General features: G+C 40.7%; 1 protein-coding gene across 4 annotated transcripts in view; it reads left to right on the forward strand.

Moving 5' to 3' along the window:
* Window positions 1-20,696, forward strand: part of CPEB3 (cytoplasmic polyadenylation element binding protein 3) — a 200,246-nt gene that overhangs the window by 30,743 nt on the left and 148,807 nt on the right. For 2 of the 4 annotated variants that reach the window (XM_036265384.1, XM_036265381.1), the window contains exon 2: window positions 14,271-15,286. In XM_036265384.1, the coding sequence (XP_036121277.1) occupies window positions 14,282-15,286 (1,005 nt within the window). In that variant the 5' untranslated portion in view covers window positions 14,271-14,281. Of the gene's footprint in view, window positions 1-11,256; window positions 11,368-14,270; window positions 15,287-20,696 lie in introns of those variants that run through there. The other 2 variants (XM_036265383.1, XM_036265382.1) reach the window with 2 other exon arrangements.

Consider the following 20,696-nt stretch of genomic DNA (forward strand, 5'->3'; position numbering starts at 1 on the left):
GACCTCCTTCTGTGAGTCACTAACCAAAAGACAGCTTTAGAGTCAGACAGATCTGAAATTTGGTCCTAGTTTTGACATTACCTTGGGTAGGGAAATCACCTTTCTTTCTTTCTTTTTTTAAACTGCCTATTATTAAAGATCCAGTTTCATTCGAAAACTCTTTTCTTTTTTAACATTTTTTTTTCTTTTACTGATTTTAGAGAGAGAGGAAGGGAGAAGGAGAGAGAGAGAAAAACATCAATGAGAGAGAACATTGATTGGCCGCCTTCTGCATACCCCCCACTGGGGATTGGGCCCACAACCTGGGCATGTGCCCTGACTGGGAATTGAACTGGTGACCTCTTGGTGCATGAGTCGATGCTCAACCATTGAGCCACACTGGCTGGACTAAATCACCTTTCTAAATTTTCATTTTGTCATGTGGATTTAGGAACAGTAGTATTTACCTCATAAGTTTATTACATGGATTAAGTGAATATTTGGAAAGCACTTAGTATTATATGTAACACACAGTAAATGCTCCATAAATGTTAGTTCTTATTACTAATCACCCTGAAAGATATTCTACCAGAATCTGAGGAAGAATAAAAGCATACGTTTTAATGCCTTTCCCCAAGAAGCTTAGAGTTGTAGTTGGGGAGTTAACATAATTATACCAGAAAAAGTAAATAGAAATGCAAAGCAATAAATGTGTGGCACAGAGAGATGCTACTATTAGGAACTGGTGTTTGAAGTAGGATCTGAAGAAAGGTGAGGTTAGGATAATAGAGTGGATGAGGAGGGCATTTCATTTAGGATCAGTAACATCAGCAAGGTTCATGACCATTAGCAGTAGATCAGCTTACCTGGAGAACTGGGGATAATGCTGTCTGGGGACACAGAATGGGATTAGGAGGGGAGAGCCCTAAATACTAGGGCAAGTATTTGACTTTTGTCTCATAGATGATGATGATGATGGACATGATGACACTTGCACATGGAAATGTCCAATAGACAGTGGAAAGCTGTTGGAAAAATGCTCAAAACTGTATCTAAACTTTGGGGATGGAAGTTGAAACTTTAAAAGCTGGTGATACTTCTAAGGCCAGCTCCTTGAGAGGTGCTCATTGATTCCAATCGAATGAGGAGGATTTAAAGTGAAATGGTGAAACTGTTGGGAGATTAGAACAACTTAGAACATTAACTGAGTAGGGTTTGCTTATCTGAAGTCTTCTGAAAGAACACCTGGTCTTGCCCTGGCCGGTTTGGCTCAGTGGTTGGAGCGTCGGCCTGCGGTACAGAGAGACCCGGGTTCGGTTCCCGCTAAGGGCATGTACCTCGGTTGCGGTTTGTCCCCGGCCCTGGTTGGTTGTGCGGGTGGCAGCCACTCGATGTGTCCCTTCATGTCGATGTTTCTCTCTCTCTCTCTCTTCCTGTCTCTCCCTCCTGCTCTATCTGAACAAAAAAAAATGGAAAAATGTCCTTGGGTGAGGATAAAAAAAAAAAAAGAACACCTGGTCTTTCAGAATGATTTTTAAATGAATTTAAAATTTTATGGCAGCCTGGCCAGTGTGGCTCAGTGGGTTGAGCATCATCCTATGTACTGAGAGGTCCTGGTTTGATTCCCAGTCAAGTGCACATGCCCAGGTTTTGGGCTTGATCCCCAGTAGAGGCCATGCAGGATGTTCCTGGCCAGTTTGGCTCAGCGGTTAGAGCATTGGCCCGCGGACCAGAGAGACCCGGGTTCAGTTTCCGCTGAGGGCATGTACCTCGGTTACAGTTTGTCCCCGCCCTGGTTGGGGTCATATGGGTGGCAACCACTCAATGTGTCTCTCTCATGTTGATGTTTCTCTCTCACTCTCCCTCCTGCTCTATGTGAAGATAAATGCAAGAATGTCCTCAGGTGAGGATAAAAAAATAAAATACAATAAAATTAATTACAATTGATGAGAGCTATTCATCTTTTTTTCTCAAATGAAATATACACATTTATGTCATAATTTGCTAATAAACATAGGCTGTAAGTATTTAAATTTGCCTTCACTGTTTCATTATCACAGGAAGGTATGATGAAAAAGAATGACAAAGTATTAAATACATTAGGATGTCAAAAGGGACTTATTTGGTATATCAAAAGAGTAGAGATGTTTTTCTACATTAGGTTATCAGAACAGTAAAAAGTTATTCTTTATTGTATACACTATTTATACATTTTTTTCATATTAGCAGTTCATTTCTCAAGGAAGTATATAGTGTGCTATCTTTAACGATTTGTTAATATGTATCTAAAGCCTTAATGTTATGTCTTTTTAAAAAATGTTTTAATTGATTTTATATAGAGAGGAAGGGGGGAGGGGGAGAGAGCGAAACATTGATTAGAGAAAAACATCCACTGGCTGCCTCCTGCATGCCCCTTACTGGGGATTGAGCCTATAACCCAAGCATGTGCCCAGACCCAGAATCGAACCCTCGACTTCTCTGTGCATGGGACAATGCTCAACCAACTGAGCCACACTGGCCAGGGCAATGTTATGCCTTTTAACCAAGTAATATTTTTCTTTAGGGATATAGCTTAAGGAAACAATCAGTTTGGAAAACAGTGAAAACTTGGAAACAAATGTCCTGCAACACAAGAAAGGGTAAATTAATCGCACCAAAATTTAGTATGCAATATATTCATTAAACATTAAACATAGTTGTTATTTTTTTGTAATACCTTTAATGTCAAGAGAATGTCTCTTCATCTAATGTTAACCCAGTGCCTGGGTTTCAAAAATGAATATAGTCCTAATCCCAAAGCTATGTTCTAGGAAAGATGTGTAAACAGACAATTACACTAAAGTATGAAGAATATTGCAGTAGAGGTTTGTAGAGATATGTGAAGGAAAGAATGGGCAATTTTGCTCACATGGTCAGGGAAAGCTTCAAAGAGGTGACATTTGGACTGGGTTCTAATTGGTGAGTAGACTAGGTTTTCAGGAGGTAGGAAGGTATTTTAGGCAGAAGGAATGTGTGCAGAGGTATTAAAGTAGAACAACCTGGTCCATCCAGGGCCTGTAGGAATTTGGTATAGTTGGGAAGAAGAGTAGAAAATTAAGAAAATTAAATTTTATCATCTTAGCAAGGGAAAGGTAATGAAAAGAGTTAGGAAGGGGCATAATATGGTAAAATTGTGTTTGAATGATTAGTCAGGCTTTAGTATGGAGAGGCCATACTAAAGGGTACTAGATGGGAGGGTACTAGATGGGAGATATTAGGATATTACTTCCATAATTTAGGTGAAGTATTACATTGGCTGTGAATGAAGAGGAAGTGATGTCAAGCAGAAATTTAGGAGGCAGAATTAATATGCTTTAGTGACCAGTTGGACTTGTCCCTCAGTGAGGGAGGAGGGAAGGGACAAAGTCATGTTGAGGTTCCTAACTTGAGTGACTAGATGGATGGCGGTGCCATTAAATAGAATAAAGATAAGTAAATCAGGAATAAAGGCAGAAGCACATTTGTGAGAGAAGAGGTACTATAGGACCCTCATATAGAGAAGTTATTAAATAGTGGTGTGGAGCTTAGCAAAAAAATTTGATCTGGAAACCTAGATAGTGATGAACTTAATTTCCCAGCTCATGAATGTAACATTACCAGGGAGAGTATAGAATTGGGAGAACCCTGGAGGAAGCTGTGTTTAGTGGCTCGGAGACTGAGTAGAAACTTTGGAAGTGAAGAACCGGGAAAGCAGTGTCTTCAAAGAAAATGAAATAGTGTTGTTTTCTACTGCTGTGTAAAAAATTACCACAAGCTTAATGGCTTAAAACAACACTCAATTATTAACTTACAGTTCTGTAGGTAAGAAGTCTGATGCACACCCTGTCTGGTTTGGCTCAGCAGTTAGAGCATCGGCCTGCAGACCAAAGAGCCACATGTTCAATTCTGGCCAAGGCACTTGTACCTTGGTTGTGGTTTGATCCCCCCAGCCACGGTTGGGGTTGTGCGGGAGGCAACCAATTGATGTGTCTCTCACAATGATGTTTCTCTCTCTCTCTCTTCCACCCTCCCTCCCACTCTATCTGAAGATAAATGTAAAAATATCCTCTGGTGAGGATTTAAAAAAAGTCCGATGCAGCATGACTGGGTTCTCTGTTCAGGGTGTCAAATCCATTTTCAAGCTCATTCTTGTTGACAGAATTGCAATTATGGGACTAAGGTTCCTGTTTTCCTACTAGCCTGCAATCTTGGAGGACCATCTTAGAAATCTGCATGCTACAAGTGTTTTATGAAGGATGAATGCCAAATAAAATGTCACTTAAGCTGAAAAAATGTCAGTTGGTCATTGGTAACTTTAGTAAGGTCAGTAGCAAGAGCAATTTTAGCAGGATGGTAGAGGCAGAAGCCAGGTACAGTAAGTTTGGAAGTCAACTGGAAGTGAGAAACTAGAGTTATGATTTAGAGGTTTCTTTCAAACAGGAAAGGAGAAAGTTGGGAATAATTAATGAACCAGGTCTCAAGGAAAATAGAAGAATGAGCTTTAGACTACAAATGGGGGCATTAATTGTGGATTTGTATGGGAACTCAGCTTCCTCTGAGATAAGAAGAAAGAAGTATGGATGGGAATACAGGTAAATTTGTAAGGAGGAGCTTGATGGTAGGCAGCTGAGAAATTGAGGACATTGTTGCCAAATAGCCTCAGTTTTCTCTTAGAAGTTAGAGACAAGGTCAATGAAAAAGTAGGTGAAGTTTTGGAATGGCTACTTTGTGGCTAGGAGGATGTTAATACAACTGTTGAATGAATGAATGAGTGAGTGAACTCAAAACTAATAATGGACTGAGAGGCAAGAAACATAAAAAACCCCAGGTGCTCTCCAGATTGCCCATCAAGCCACACCTGGCTCACCAGGCTCCCTTTTAGCTCCCATTCTCCTCCCTTTTTTTTGTTTTGTTCTAAAACTTAGTCTGATGTGGAATTGCTTAACAGATTTTCATTCAGAGGTTGTAGACTTTCTGCTTGTAAATTACTGTAGACTTTACTAATCTAAAATCTTTCCAGGTTACCTTGGGGATATCTAATATACCATAGCTAACCAAAATTATTCCTCTCTCCCGGGCTTTCAGGTCTTTGAAGTCAAGGGACTTTCATCTTGCCATTAGTGTCTCTAGCACAGGCCTGGCACATAGAGAGACCTTAGTTTATTTTTCTAGCTTAGGTGACCCAGATTTAAGTCTCTTCCTGTCTGGTCAGATTGTACTTGTTTTTTCTTTCTCTTTACCCTATAGAAGATAGTTAACCTTTACAAATACATGTATGTGTTTTATAAATTTAATGGAAGTATAACAAAAATGCAGAAAAGTGTATAAATTGTTTTCTGAAATTTCAATGTAAACACACCTGTGTAACAGCGTCTAGTTCAAGAAACAGAGTATATATCACTAGCATCCCTGCAATCCCCTTTTATGTCCTCTACCAACCATTATTTTCCTGTAAAGGTAACCACTTTTTTTTTTTTTTTTTTTATCCTCACCCGAGGACATTTTTTCATTTTTTGTACAGATAGAGTGGGAGGGAGAGAGAGAGAGGGAAACATCGATGTGAAAGGTACACATCGAGAGGCTGCCACCCGCACGACCAACCAGGGCTGGGGACAAACTGCAACTGAGGTACATGCCCTTAGCGGGAACCGAACCCAGGTCTCTCCAAACCGCAGGTGGACGCTCCAACCGCTGAGCCAAACCGGCCAGGGTAAGGAAACCACTTTGTTGACTTCTAACCCCATAAATTAGTTTATTATTAGAATTTTATATAAATGGAATCATATAGTATATACTGTTCTGTGTTCAGCTTCTTTCAGTCTGCATTGTATTCATACAAATCTATGATGTTCTATAGAGTTGGAGTCTTTTAATGATCTTTGCCTTATGATATTCCATTATATAAATGTATCACAAATTTACTTATCTATTGTAGATGGGTATTTGGGTTGTTTCCAGGTTTGGGCTATTGTGAATAATGATGCTTTGAACATGTCTTTTGGTGAACATGTTTGCATTTCTATTGAGTATAGGTCTAGATGCAGAATTATTAGGTCATGAGGTTTGTGCATATTTGCTTTAGAAGATCCTGCTATATAGTTTTCTAATGTGGTTGTATAGCTATACTAAATTATGCTTCCACCAGCAGTGTTTGAGTATGAGTTGCTTCCACATCCTTGCTAATGTGTGGCATTATCTGCCTTTTCCAATTGTAGCCATTCTGGTTTTATTTTGTATTTCTTTGATGATTAGTTAGGTAGAGTACCTTTTCATATGCTTTTTGGTTCTTTGGATATCTTCTGTTGAAGTCTCTTGTCCATTTTTCTTTGGGGTGTCTACTGTTATTAATTTGAAAGGGTCTTTTGTATATTTTGATTACAAGTCTTTGTTGAAAAAATATATATTGCATATATTTCTTTCATTGTGTGCCTTTCACTCTAATTCTCGCTATTGGTAAACAATTATTCTTAATTTAGTTTATTAAATTTTTCCTTATGGTTATTGCTTTTGTAAACTTTTAAGGAAATTGTTGCCTACTCTAATGTCATGAAAATATTCTCCTATGTTATTTTTTTCTTCTTTTTAAAAATCCTCACCTGAGGATATGTTTATTGATTTTAGAGAGAGAGGAAGGAAGAGAAAGTGAGAGAGAGAGAAACATCGACTGGCCACCTCCCATATGTGCCCCAACCAGGGATCGAACCCACAACCCTCTCCTATGTTCTTTCAAAGGCTTTCTTGTTTACCTTTTACATTTAGACCTACAGTTCATCTGGAAATGATTTCTGTGTGTGGTGTGGCAAAGGTGGAGATCTCTTTTTTGCCATATAGATATTCAGTTGATTGGAGATCTCTTTTTTGCCATATGGATATTCAGTTGATTGCAATATCCTTTATTGAAAAGACCATCCTTCCACTACTGCAGTGCTACTGTTTTCATAAATCTGGTGACCATGCATATGTGGATATTCTGGACTTTTTAGTTTGTATGTATGTATGTATTTATTATCCTCACCCGAAGACATTTTCACATTTCAGATAGAGCGGGAGAGAGATGGGGAGAGAAACATCGATGTGAGAGAGACACATGGACTGGTTGCCACCCACACAACCCCAACCGGGGCCCAAACTGCAACTGAGGTATGTGCCTTTAGTGGGAACCGAACCCTGGGCCTCTCTGGTTCGAGGGCCAACGCTCTAACCGCTTAGCCAAACTGGCCTGGGCTGGACTTTTTATTTTGTTCCATTTGTCTTTTCTTATCCTTGTGCCAATAGCTACACAGTCTAATTGCTATAGCTTTTCTTTTTTTAATCCTCGCCCAAGGATATTTTTCCATTGATTTTTAGATAGAGTGGAGGGGAGGGGGGGAGAGAGAGAGAGAGAGGAACATACATCGATGTGAGAGAGACACAGCGATTGGTTGCTACCCAAAGGACCCCAACTGGGGCCAGGGTCAAATGGCAACTGAGATACTTATCCTTAGCAGGAACTGAACCCAGGACTCTCTGGTCTGTGGGCTGACACTCTAACTGCTGAGCCAAACAGGCCAGAGCTATTTATTTTTATTATTAAGAAAATATTTGTATTGCCCTGGCCAGTTTTGCTCAGTGGTTAGATCGTCGGCCTGTGGACCAATGAGTTGCAGGTTCAATTTCCATCAAGGGCACGTACCTCAGTTGCAGTTCATCCCGGCCCTGGTCAGGTCATGTGGGAGGCAACCAGTCGATGTGTCTCTCTCACGTTGTTGTTTGTCAGTGTGGTCAGTTATGTCAGTGTTGCTGACAAGGTCAAGCAAGATAAAACCTAACAAAACATCTATTGGACTTAGCTCTTAGTGGCTATTGAGAACGTAATGATGCAGTTTCTGTGGAGGGGTGGGGTGTGTGTCTTTATTAGATTGTAAATTCTTAGAAGGGAACAAAGTTCCTTGTTTAATTAGTGCCTAGTGAATGTTATTTCATGATGATAATCAAATGATCTTCATATTGCTGAATATCTTTTTTTTTTCTTTTTTTATCCTCACCCGAGGACATTTTTCCATTTTTTGTTCAGATAGAGCGGGAGGGAGAGAGAGGAAGAGAGAGAGAGAGAAACATCAATGTGAAGGGACACATCGAGTGGCTGCCACTCGCACGACCAACCAGGGCCGGGGACAAACTGCAACCGATGTACGTGCCCTTAGCGGGAACTGAACCCGGGTCTCTCTGTACCACAGTCCGACGCTCCAACCGCTGAGCCAAATCGGCCAGGGCATATTGCTGAATATCTTCAGGGCCAAGGTGGTTTTCTATTTTATACTATCCCTCTCCATATTTATTCTTGCAGCTGATGAAAAATTGCTCTTCTAAATGGAGAATAATTTAATACCTACTCAATCCTTGGCTGTTTTAGATAATCAGAAACTATATTTCATCCATCCATTCATTTATTCATCTATCCATCCATTTATTTATTCACTCAGCAAGCATATATGGAGCAACCACCAACTATCCAGAACTTAAAAGCATTGTGCTAGAGATGTAAGTAGAGAAGGAAAGGAAGGAAGGATGCCTAGAAAGATATATTTAACCCATGTATATTTCAGTGAGTTAACTTTGCATTCTCTGTTTTTATATTTTTCAATGACTATTCAAAGACAGTATATGTTTAAGCTCTGTGACCTGAAGACAAAACTTCAGAAAGTACTTCCTTTCTGTTTAAATAAAAAACAGGATTTTAGTAGTTCTTTGTCCTTTTTGGAAGGCCCTCCTATAATTTATTGTTTGCTGGGTATTTATGTTTGAGTGATTTTCTTTTTAGATTTGAGTGCTTATTTTAGGGAAGGAGGAATAGAATTTAGTTCTTTTTAAAATACAATAAAATTACATTAAGTATGTACAATGCTAAATTTTTATTGTTAATCCTCACCCGAGGATATTTTTCTATTGGTTTTTTTTTTTTTTATAAAATGGAAGGGAGGGAGAGAGGGAGGGAGGGAGAGAGGGAGGGAGGGAGGGAGGGAGAGAGAGAGAGAAAGAGAGAGAGAGAAACATCTATGTGAGAGAGACACATTGACTGGTTGCCTCCCATAGGATCCTGACTGGGGATTAAGCCTGCAACCCAGGTATGGGCCCTTGTCCGGGAATTGAACCCTCAACAGTCTAACCACTGAGCCAAACCGACCAGGGTGAAAAGTAAGACAATTTTAAATGATGCTTAACATTTTTAGTTCCAAGTTCAATCAGGATAGTCATGAACTGACATTTACTCTGAATCCTTTGAGTGAACGTCATTCAGCCAAATCCCATAAGAAATAATATCCTCTATGTGAGCAAACTGGTAGTAGAACTATTGCTTCAACTATAGATAACAACAGTTGATGTTAATATGTTGTGAGATTTCAGCCTTGGAGACATGATGTTAAAATAGTAAAAATGGCCCTGGCCGGTTTGGCTCAGTGGTTTAGAGTGTCGGCCTGTGGTCCAGAGAGACCCGGGTTCAGTTCCCGCTAAGGGCACATACCTCGGTTGCATTTTGTCCCGGGCCCTGGTGGGGTTGTGTGGGTGGCAACCACTCGATGTGTCCCTTTCACGTCGATGTTTCTCTCTCTCTCTCTCTCTTTCTCCCTCCCTCTCTTCCTCCCTCCCACTCTATCTGAACAAAATATCGAAAAATGTCCTCGAGTGAGCATAAAAAAAAAATAGTAAAAATGTACATTAAAACACTTTTAAAAAAATAGAAACTGTAGCCCTTGGCTGGTTTGGCTCAGCAGTTGGAGCCCTGGTTAGGGTTGTGCAGGAGGCAACCAATTGATGTATCTCTCTCACATCCATGTTTCTCTCACATTCTCTCTCCCCACTCCCTACCTCTCTTCCACACTCTCTAAAAATCAATGGAAAAATATCCTCAGATGAGGATTAACAAAAAATAAATAAAAATAAAATAACCCTGGCAGGTTTGGCTCAGCGGTTAGAGCGTCGGCCTGCGGTCCAGAGAGACCTGGGTTCGGTTCCCGTTAAGGGCACGTACCTCGGTTGCAGTTTGTTCCCGGCCCTGGTCGGTCGTGCGGGTGGCAGCCACTCGATGTGTCCCTTTTACATCGATGTTTCTCTCTCTCTCTTTGTTCCTCTCTCTCCCTCCCACTCTATCTGTACAAAAAATGGAAAAATGTCCTCGGGTGAGGATAAAAAATAAATAAAATAAAATAGAAACTGTACCTACTTTCTATCTTAATTAAAGACGTCACTGTCCTATGCAGTGAAACACTAAACATGCTTTTTTTTTTTTCCTCACCCGAGGATATTTTTCCATTTTTTTGTACAGATAGAGTGGGAGGGAGAGAGAGGAAGGGAGAGAGAGAGAGAAACATCGACGTGAAGGGACACGTCGAGTGGCTGCCACCCGCACGACCAACCAGGGCTGGGGACAAACTGCAACCGAAGTACGTGCCCTTCGCGGGAACCGAACCCGGGTCTCTCGGGACCGCAGGCCGACGCTCTAACCGCTGAGCCAAACTGGCCAGGGCTAAACATGCTTTTTAATATTTTAAATATTTCACCAAATATCACTTTAGCTTAAAAGAGTTGAATTTTATTTAATTGAGCATTGTATGAGTAATGCAAGGTAAACTTTCATTTTGACAAGTAAAATAAGGAGGTGAGTTGATTCAGAGAATGTCAGGTAAAATATTAAAATAAGTGATTTGTGCCTTCACTGAAAACTCAAATACAAAGAAATTTTGGTGGATAAGATGTTCAAAATTTGTGACTGAAACTTACTTTTACTTGACCTCCAAGGTTAATATCACATTTAATATTAAGGTATTTTTCATTCTATAATATTTAAAATGTTTCTTTTATATATAGTCAGATTTTAAGTATTTATCTTTCCCCACTAGTCCCCCTCCGTTTCTTATCCTTCCCCATCCCAATCTTTTGCTCTGGTAGGGTTCCTATTGCAGGCTATTTAGTCATTACCATTCTAATACCATTTAAGGTAGCTCTGCTGGGTTTATTTATTTTGAGCCCTACAATACAGTTTCTCTTTTAACTTGGCTTCAAGTTGACAAACCATTTTATTTTTTCTCCTTTTCATTTCAACAACTCGTGATTTAGATTGGTTAGGAAGATACAATGTAAACCGGGTACAACCTCTTCCCCTTGGAATCAGTATTTGCAAGGTTTCCTCCTTTCCTGGCTGAATGTGCTTAAGTCGGGCAGAGTACCTTGTGAAGGACTTCAGCCCCCACAGTTCCCTGTCTGCGCATGCCCTTTCTTCTTACAGTTGTCAAAGTGCTTTTGCCAGAGCGGTCACATAATCAACCTGAAAGAAGAAAATAAATACTGTACACTTTTAAATTTTATCGTTCCTTAAAAACTGGACACTCAAAGGTAACTGCTACTAAGAATTTGTTACTTGAGATTGGGTGATTGCATGTAAAGAAAGATCTATTGTGTGTGTGGTTGGGGGAGGGGAAGGAGGTATCTATTTCTCGGACTTTTGCTGTAAATAAGAAAAAAGAAAAAAAGAAAACAAAAAGAACCCCGACTCAAACAAACAAGCTATACAAGCACTCACTGAAAGACAGTGCATATTAACTTTATAAATGTTATCTTAATCTATTGCTTACCTTTTGTTTAAAGGGTCTTATTTATTAAAGATGGGTCTTGACCTTGACAGAGTGAATTTATGCAGAAAGTGAAATTTATATCTTTAAGGAGTATTCAGAAGATAAATAGATGTTCATGGTATGAAAAAAAATTAAATTCAATAAATATATTAATATTAATTACAGCCTTTATCAAATATTCTGAGTCCAGCTTACTTTTTGGCCTTTTTTGTTATAGAACAGCATTATTTTTTCCACCAAGAGCATGTAGTTTTCACTGACGGCATTAACAAAAGGCATTATACAAGCATCGGAAAAGCTAAGTGATACTGAAATTACAATCAAATGCATATTCCAGCCATGATGATATGGCTGTTGTAAAGACAATTATAGCCCACTGGAAGAAGCATCTCAAATCCCAGATTATAATGGTTTACTGCAGCACTGCTTAAACCAAGTATGAAAATGTCTCTTTCTATCACCATTTCCTTTGGCAGCAACAGAACTTTGTGTTGTGTATCCCAGCTTTGCTTGCCTCTTTGTGTCATATTTTTCAGTACTGATCAAAGCATTGTTTTAGAGCAAGGGAACTGAGGAACATAAAATCAATCTTAAGTAGATTTTATTGGTAGTAGCTGGCAGTTTGTGATGTATGTCATATTGGGGTAGATTCTTTTTAGGGGGAAGATAAGGGTGAAAGTAGAAAAGAGAGTAAGGTGGCTGTGAAGCATTTCCTTGAGCACACTATTTTGTCTATGTATGAAACTTTAAAATGAAAGATTAACCATTTCTTCTTTTTATTTTTAAATTACAGTTGATGTACATTAAGTTAGCTTCAAATGTACAACCACATGACTACATATAACCATTTTAAAGATACTATTTAATAAAACGGAACTACTTTTAATCCTATTTCTCAGTCTGACCTAATTTTGCTTAATAGTTAAGCGCAGAACACCTCCATTTTCCAATACATTTATTTTACAACAGTTATTATGAGTCTGTCCAAAGGTAGAGCTTCTGCATGTATTTGAGTGCCCTTTCACAAGTGTCCTGAGACAGATGCTTCTCTGTATCTGAATTAACTGCATTAACTATATTAATAACTTTGTTGCAATTATACTGAATCCTCATCTAAAAATAATTATATGTTTGGTCATATGCTTCTTTAACATTTCAAAATATTTGTTTTCAGGGTCTCAGCACTGTAATATTAATATATTTAATACAATTAATGTGTTCTAAGGGACAAGCTAACTCAGTGATAACTGTGTGTATGGAAATCTGGTTTTGAGTGATTACTCTTTTCATCCGTGAATGAGAAAACAGGCAGTAGGCAGAGGTGAATCTAGTCCTTCTATGCGAAATGGAAAATACCATACACTCCTTATAAGGCTAAATGAAGCAGTGATGGCAATGCACTATAATTACAATGTATGAGAATTTGAGACTTTGTACTCTGCTATTTTTAACACTTTTGCTAGCATATGGTAATTCAGGGTCTTCAAACCATAATCTTTCACTGCTAATACCAGTGATAAGAGAGTGTATTCTAAATTTGCCAAAGTCTTGTGACCAAAGCAGCAGTAGGAGGATTCAAAAATGAAAATCTGGCAACTCCAAAATTATCATGACTTCTTACTTAAATCTCAGATTTTTTACTTCTCTTTTTTTTTGTATCCCCCCCTTTTTAGAAGGATTTTTTAAAAAGCCCCACCCCATCTCACACTCTGTATCTTGTCAGTCTCCCTCTTTCTCTGACCTCAAATCCAACCAGCCTCTCTCTCTCTCTCTGACCTCAAATCCAACCAGAACATTTCTCCACTCTGCAGAGAAATTCTCAGGCTCCTGTTGAGACCTGAACCACTGAGGTGCCAAAAATCTCTTGTGCAGCAGAATTGGAGACAAGAAAATTGAAGAATAAGCAGAAAATCCCTAATCTTTGGAGAGTAACAAGAAGCAAGCACTTCCAAACGTTTCAGTTGATTTTTACCTCTTTAAAAAACGGTGGGGTGTTTTTCTGTCTCCTAACAAAATGGAGTAGCTGCAGCTACTGGGAGGCCAGAGAATGATTGTGCAGCTGAGTCCTCCTCCTAACAAATGCCAAGGATTTCCTCCCTCGTGGTTCGCTGCTGCTAAATGAAACAATTATCAACGCTAGAAGGCAGTTTGCTAATCAAGAGGGATAAGACTGCTGTTTCTTTAAAGTGCCAGAACCGAGAAGGGGGAAGAAAGGGTCGTGTGCGGTGTCTTTTTAACCTTGCTGAAGGACGCAGCAGTATTTATTGACGTATGCAAATAACTAAGGGAGGGTGGTGCTTGGGAAAAAACAGGAACCAGAATCAGTTTCTCATTGCAGGGTGAACGCTCTTAGTTCCGGTGAAGGGAAAAGAGACGTGGCGAAATTGCTGTCTTTCTGTCTTATAAGCACATCTCTCACTAATACAGAAAAGGAACCAAGACATCAGAAAGGGTGAAGACGCTCTTACAGTATTTTTAGAGACCTTGCGCGAGCCCTCCCATCCCAGCCCGACCTGTTCTTCTAAATGGGAGATTATGGATTTGCATTGCAATTGGCTAGTAGCGGAGGCACTGGATTTTCGCAAGTAAAACATTCGCCTGCTTCAGCGAGGGGCATTAACGATCACATTGACAATAACGCGTCTCTCTTTTTTCCCGTTTCAGCTGCGCAAACCATGCAGGATGATTTACTGATGGACAAAAGCAAAACCCAGCCCCAGCCCCAGCAGCAGCGGCAGCAGCAGCAGCAGCAGCAGCCCCAGCCCGAGCCCAGCGCAGCCGAAACCCCGTCCACGCCCCTCTCCTCAGAGACCCCCAAGCCGGAGGACAGCAGCGCAGTGCCGGCTCTTAGCCCTGCCGCGGCCCCGCCGGCCCCCAACGGCCCCGACAAGATGCAGATGGAATCGCCGCTCCTGCCGGGCTTGAGTTTCCACCAGCCCCCTCAGCAGCCGCCGCCACCGCAGGATCCCGCGGCGCCGGGTGCGTCGCTGTCGCCGTCCTTCGGTAGCACCTGGTCCACGGGCACCACGAACGCGGTGGAAGACAGCTTCTTCCAGGGGATCACCCCAGTCAACGGGACCATGCTCTTCCAGAACTTCCCGCACCACGTCAACCCAGTCTTCGGAGGCACCTTCTCCCCGCAGATCGGCCTGGCGCAGACCCAGCACCACCAGCAGCCGCCGCCGCCCGCGCCTCAGCCCGCGCAGCCAGCGCAGCCCCAGCAGGCGCAGCCCCCGCAGCAGCGCCGGTCGCCCGCCAGCCCCAGTCAGGCGCCCTATGCTCAGAGGAGCGCCGCCGCGGCTTACGGCCACCAGCCCATCATGACCAGCAAGCCGTCCTCGTCCTCGGCTGCAGCAGCCGCCGCGGCCGCAGCTGCCGCCTCGTCCGCCTCGTCCAGCTGGAGCACGCACCAGAGCGTGAACGCCGCCTGGAGCGCGCCTTCTAACCCCTGGGGTGGCCTGCAGGCGGGCCGGGACCCTCGCCGGGCGGTCGGCGTGGGCGTGGGCGTGGGCGTCGGGGTGCCTTCACCGCTCAACCCCATTTCGCCACTCAAAAAACCCTTCTCCAGCAATGTGATCGCGCCGCCCAAGTTCCCTCGTGCGGCCCCGCTCACCTCCAAGACCTGGATGGAGGATAACGCTTTCCGGACGGATAATGGTAACAATCTGTTGCCATTTCAGGTAATGCTCCAGTGCACCTGCACACGCCTTCCTCCTACTGCTCTTCCTTTGCCCCTTCTTCCCTGCAGTTTAGTGTCCACTGATTACCTCTGCCCCTTCCAAATCCTCCAGTTCCCTGGGGCTATTCCATTCCCTTGCACTGGGGTGGAGGAACACTGTGACTATTCAAAGATGCGTGTTTATACACCCTGACATGATAGAAAAGGGCCTTTTCTTTCTAGTTTATTTTTTTTTCCTTCACCGTGTTTGTGTCTCTTATTTTGACCTTCTTTGACAAGTAAAGCTGCAAGTGTGTGGCAAGGTGCCTGCTTCATCCCAGGATGAGTAGGCGGAGATTCCTGTCGTTTTAAGTAGCTACACATTTCATATTATGCAATTCCCAGCTCAGAGTGCCGGCTGCCGACCACTCCTAAACCACCCTAGTCCTTACTCTTGAGGTTAACAGCCCCTGAGTGGTGCTATTTCAGACAGTTGCATACGCTCAATTAAACTAATGTGAACACATGTATTTATATCTTGCTAAGGTGCTGGCATCTTTAATAACAATCAGCGTATTGCCCCTGCCGGGAAAATTATGAGTGTGAGATTCCGATAACCACCGGAACTCTATCAGGGACAGAGATGGAAGGGTGGAAATTCTAGGGGTAACCCTTCCTATGTTACCTAGAAGGACTTAGAAAAAAATTTTTTTCCAGAAGAAAGAGACAATAGGACGCGACCTTCAGAGCCATATTGCAATGGAGTCTATTTGCTAGCTAGCACTGAAATATTTAAAGCTGCAGTGTCCTTCAGTTGGGTTATTTAAGAAGACAATGCAGATCAATTACACCATTTGAAACTGGGCAAAGTGAAAGTCTTGCAACTTTAATGAAAAATGAGCCTTGTGTCTTGGTGTTAAATGCCAATGAAAAACCCAGGAAGTGCCCCAGACAAAAAGGTTGAATGGAGTGTCCTTATTCTGTTCTTGCTTTCTGATCCAGCCCACAGCCACATCGGTTGGCAGTCCCCTGAACATCTTGAGTTGGAAAGGGGTGGTGAGGGTGAGTGTTCACTGGGAGCTTTTGTTCTCAGGCAAACATTTATCCTTCACTTATAAACTGATTTGGCCATAAGCTTCTAGGCTCAGTTAAAAAAGAAAAGAAGAAAAGAAGGAGAGAGGAGGGCTTTGGATGAGATCCAATTTCTGTGGTCAAGGAAATGAAACAAATCCTTTGAGCATTGCTGAAAAATGGCAGAACCAACATTTGACAGAGGTAGTTTAAAACATCAGGTACAATTGGAACCTTCATTTTATTGCTCTACATTTCAGTAGAGTTGTGATGTTTGGGTGGCTCCCATCCCTGAAGGAGGAAATAAAGTTATTGAGAAGCACATGATTCTCTGGGCTAGAGCAAGGATTTTTAACCTTGATAGTTCAAGGGAGTCCATGAAACCCATAAATTGTATGTGTGAAAGTTTTTAATGAGAAAGGATCTTAACAAGTTTTCATAGACTTCTTCCGGGATGGAAGATTTTAATAGTAAGGTTTATTTTTTGCCATTCTAAAGTTTGCTTATTTAAAAAAAAGAAGAGACACTGCAAGATTACATCAGTTTGGTAGGTAGAGAAAAGGAGGAATCCATTATCTGGAATTTCTCTATTTACTTATTTTTTGGTGGAAAGGAGGCTGCATTTGGTAGGAGAGCTCTCTTTTTCTAAAAGCCATCCACTTTTTCATAGTATTCTTTTTTTAATAGGCCCTCTGTGTTTTTGTTTTTTTTTTATCCTTACCCGAGGACATTTTTCTATTTTTTATTCAGACAGAGCGGGAGGGAGAGAGAGGAAGAGAGAGAGAGAAACATCGACATGAAAGGGACACAACGAGTGGCCAGGGCCGGGAAGTACATGCCCCCAGTGGGAACCAAACCCAGGTCTCTCTGGACCGCAGGCCAGCACTCTAACCACTGAGCCAAACTGGCCAGGGAAGGCCCTCTGTATTTTGCTGCTCCCAACCCAAGACCCGTCTTAGAGGATAACCTCAAATCTGATAGGGAGGTTTGGAGGTTGAGAGCTGACGATATAGACATCAGTTATCTTTTCTAGGAGTTGAATTTGAATACAACTAGCTTTTGATTAATTATCTCCAAAAATGGGTTCTGGGGAGAAATTAAATCCATAAACGTTCCCCCAAACAGATATTGACAAGAAGTGTGTTGTTTCTCAGCAGACCATTTATCAGCGATGCTAATGATAGCCAGACTGGATTGAGTTTGATCTCTTGTCTTTTTATCCCTAATGGTGCTATTGAGTAGGCAAAGATGGCCAAAAGATTTGTAGGTGAAGAGATTTTATTTAAAATTGAGCTTTTTATATTTGACCACAGAAAGAATTACATGGGCTTTATGTCTCACTTTGTTTTCTTAAAAAGGAGCTTCAGGATTTTAAGCAATATTAGAATCAGAGTAGGAGTAACTATGATATATTTTGGCTTGGAATATTATCAGACTTGGTTTGTGTTGATAAGTATATCAAGCATGTTTGAAAAACAAAACACATTGGAGAATTTTACATGTTTGTGCATTTATTTAAATCATTTTTCTACAAAAGGGAGAAAATCTTAAGTAGTCCTAATGATTTTTTTAAAAACTTGCTTATTTTAACAATAGGATTTTTTTTCTTTAAATTGAAGAGTTTATTTCATAGAATGCTAACTTTATTTTTTAAATTTTACAGACTCTTTGAGCTAAAAGAGTCTTTCAACAGTGATCTACTCTAATGTATCTTAATATTTTAAAAAAGTCCATGCCCCTCTCTTTGTCCCTCCCTTCTCCAATGCTGCTTCAGTTTTATTTGCCAAAAACAATAGGTTTGTTTTTTTTTCTGGAGCTTTACTTCTGTAGTTTATATTGTAAAAGCAATAACTATATTCATATGTGGTTTTTCTTTCTTTTTTTTTTATCCTCACCTGAGGACTTTTTTTCCATTTTTTGTTCAGATAGAGTAGGAGGGAGAGGGAGAGGGAGAGAAACATCGACGTGAAAGGGACACATCGAGTGGTTGCCACCTGCATGACCCAACGAGGGCTGGGGACAAACTGCAACCGAGGTACGTGCCCTTAGCGGAACCGAACCCTGGTCTCTCTGGACCACAGCCCGACGCTCTAACCACTGAGCAAAACTGGCCAGGGCCAAATGTGGTTTTTCAAACTACACATGCTTATTTACCCCCCTCTCTCAATTGTAACAAAGTTGATTGATTTCCCTGGATGGGGGTGGCCGCTTCCATCGGGATTATTTGTATCTAAAAGCCACTTCATTTCTATAAATAAGGAAACTGAGGTTCTGAGAAGTAGAGTGACATAACTCGGTTCCTAGAGCTTTGGCTCATTTTGTAATGTATGCTCTTAACTTCCCTGTAGCGATAGTGCTGTCAGGTAGAATTCATTTTAAATCAGGTTCTCTTTTAACTCAATTCAAAGAGACTTAGTTATGGAACTTTCTAGTGAGGTTCCCTACCTGACCAATGCCTCCCACCAGCAGAGCTGAAGAACACTGAGGCACTCCACTGAGGGAATTGTACAATATCTCATTCCATATTTATATAAGACAGAGAAGTCTATGCATGTTAAAAGGACTAGAGCAGAGATGTTTCCTGTATGTAGTGAATTGGGTTAAGTAGCATTTTTGTCCAGAGAGGTTTAGAAGGGGCTTTTGAGAGCACCCATTCCACCAGTTGGTTCATTTTCCAGAAGAGGAATTCAATGTCCCAATATGGGAAATGACTTGCCCAAGTTCAGGTGGGTAGTTGATGTCAGAAGCAGGCTTTGGAGGCACATTGCCTAGGTTGAAATCTCAACTCTCTGCCAGTTACTGGCTTTGTAATCTAGAACAAATTATGTATAATTGTTGACCCTCAATTTTTTTCATCTGTAAAATGGGAATAATAATTCCTTTCTTCATATGCATTCAAATGAGAAACTGTTTTTAAAATGCTTAGTACAGTGCTGCTTGGCTCGTTAAGTACCATATCAGTATTGGGTAATGGTGAGTTGAGGCTCTGCATGATATTATAACGGTATGGATTACCAATTTTCTCATACAGTGCAATCTGAATAACCCCAAACTTCTGTGTAATGTGACTTAGTCCTTTTTCTTTTTTCTGTCTGAAGGTTCCCTCTGGTTACTATAACAATGTGGTAAGCCACCATTTATCTATGTGCCAGGCCTTGTGCTAAGCACTTTACATGTAGTTTTTCATTGGAACTCATTTTGAGGTAGAGGACTGTTATTATCCTCATTATACTGATAATTTGAGTGTTAGTGCATTTATATTATTTGCTCAAGCTCACAGCCAATAACTGGCAGAATTGGGGCTTGAATGTAGGCAATCTGCCTCCAGAACCAGGGGAGGCATGTGATGCCTTGGCTATGATACCTCTTGGACTTCAGTTAACAGTACAGTGTAGAAGCAGGAGACTCAGCTGAATCTGTACTTGATTTTATGATATACCCTGGAAATTGTGTTTTAAAGTATTTTTGTATTTATAGAAATGGCGGGGGGGGGGGGATGGATATAGTACCCATACATATACCACTTCTTTGATTCACAGTAGCCAATATTTTACACCATTTATTTATTTAGTTAATTTATATATTTTTAAATATTGTTTTTTTGGGAAAAGAAATTCAAATTATATTCTACTCTCCATCTGCATCTCTGTCTGTATCTCATCTCCCACCCAAAATTGAAAGTGATTTTATATTTTCTGGCTTAAGTCTAGTTAATATAATTTAGTGTTAATTTTGTTGGTGGGTTATCTGTAACAGAGGTAGAAATTCCTTACATGATGAATTCATGGGATTATAAATTATTTAAAAAATAAATATGCCTATTTATAATAAATTTTGTGGCAACATTAATATTTTTCAACTTGTCCATGTACCTTTTAAAAAATATCTTTTCAGGAAGTAATATAAATTATCTAGCTGATACTTGATTTTGAATAAGGATAGTATAACCTAGATTTACAACTGGAGACTCTTCTGTAGTTGATTTCTTAACTACTGCTCTAATGCAAAGCCACTTCAACTTCATCCCACAAACTGTTTCAGAATGTATTATGGCTTGGTCAATATGCATGCCAGCAAAGCCACATTATCTATATTCTATGGAAAAAGGGGGTTGGTTAAGAAATATTAGAAGGTTTGTTTATGATACTGAAAACATTAATAATATAAATTGTATACTTCAAAACTGCATGGTGAAAAATAGTTAGCTTTAAACTTTAAAAATATATATATTTTATTGATTTTTTTTTTAGAGAGAGAGGAAAGGAGAGAGAGATAGAAACATCAATGTGAGAGAGATCCATCAGTCTGCTGCCTCCTGCACTCCCACCACTGGGGATCAAGCCCGCAACCTGGGACCTTTC

This window comes from Molossus molossus, unplaced genomic scaffold (assembly GCF_014108415.1).
Source record: "Molossus molossus isolate mMolMol1 unplaced genomic scaffold, mMolMol1.p scaffold_m16_p_17, whole genome shotgun sequence".
Lineage (NCBI taxonomy): Eukaryota > Metazoa > Chordata > Mammalia > Chiroptera > Molossidae > Molossus > Molossus molossus.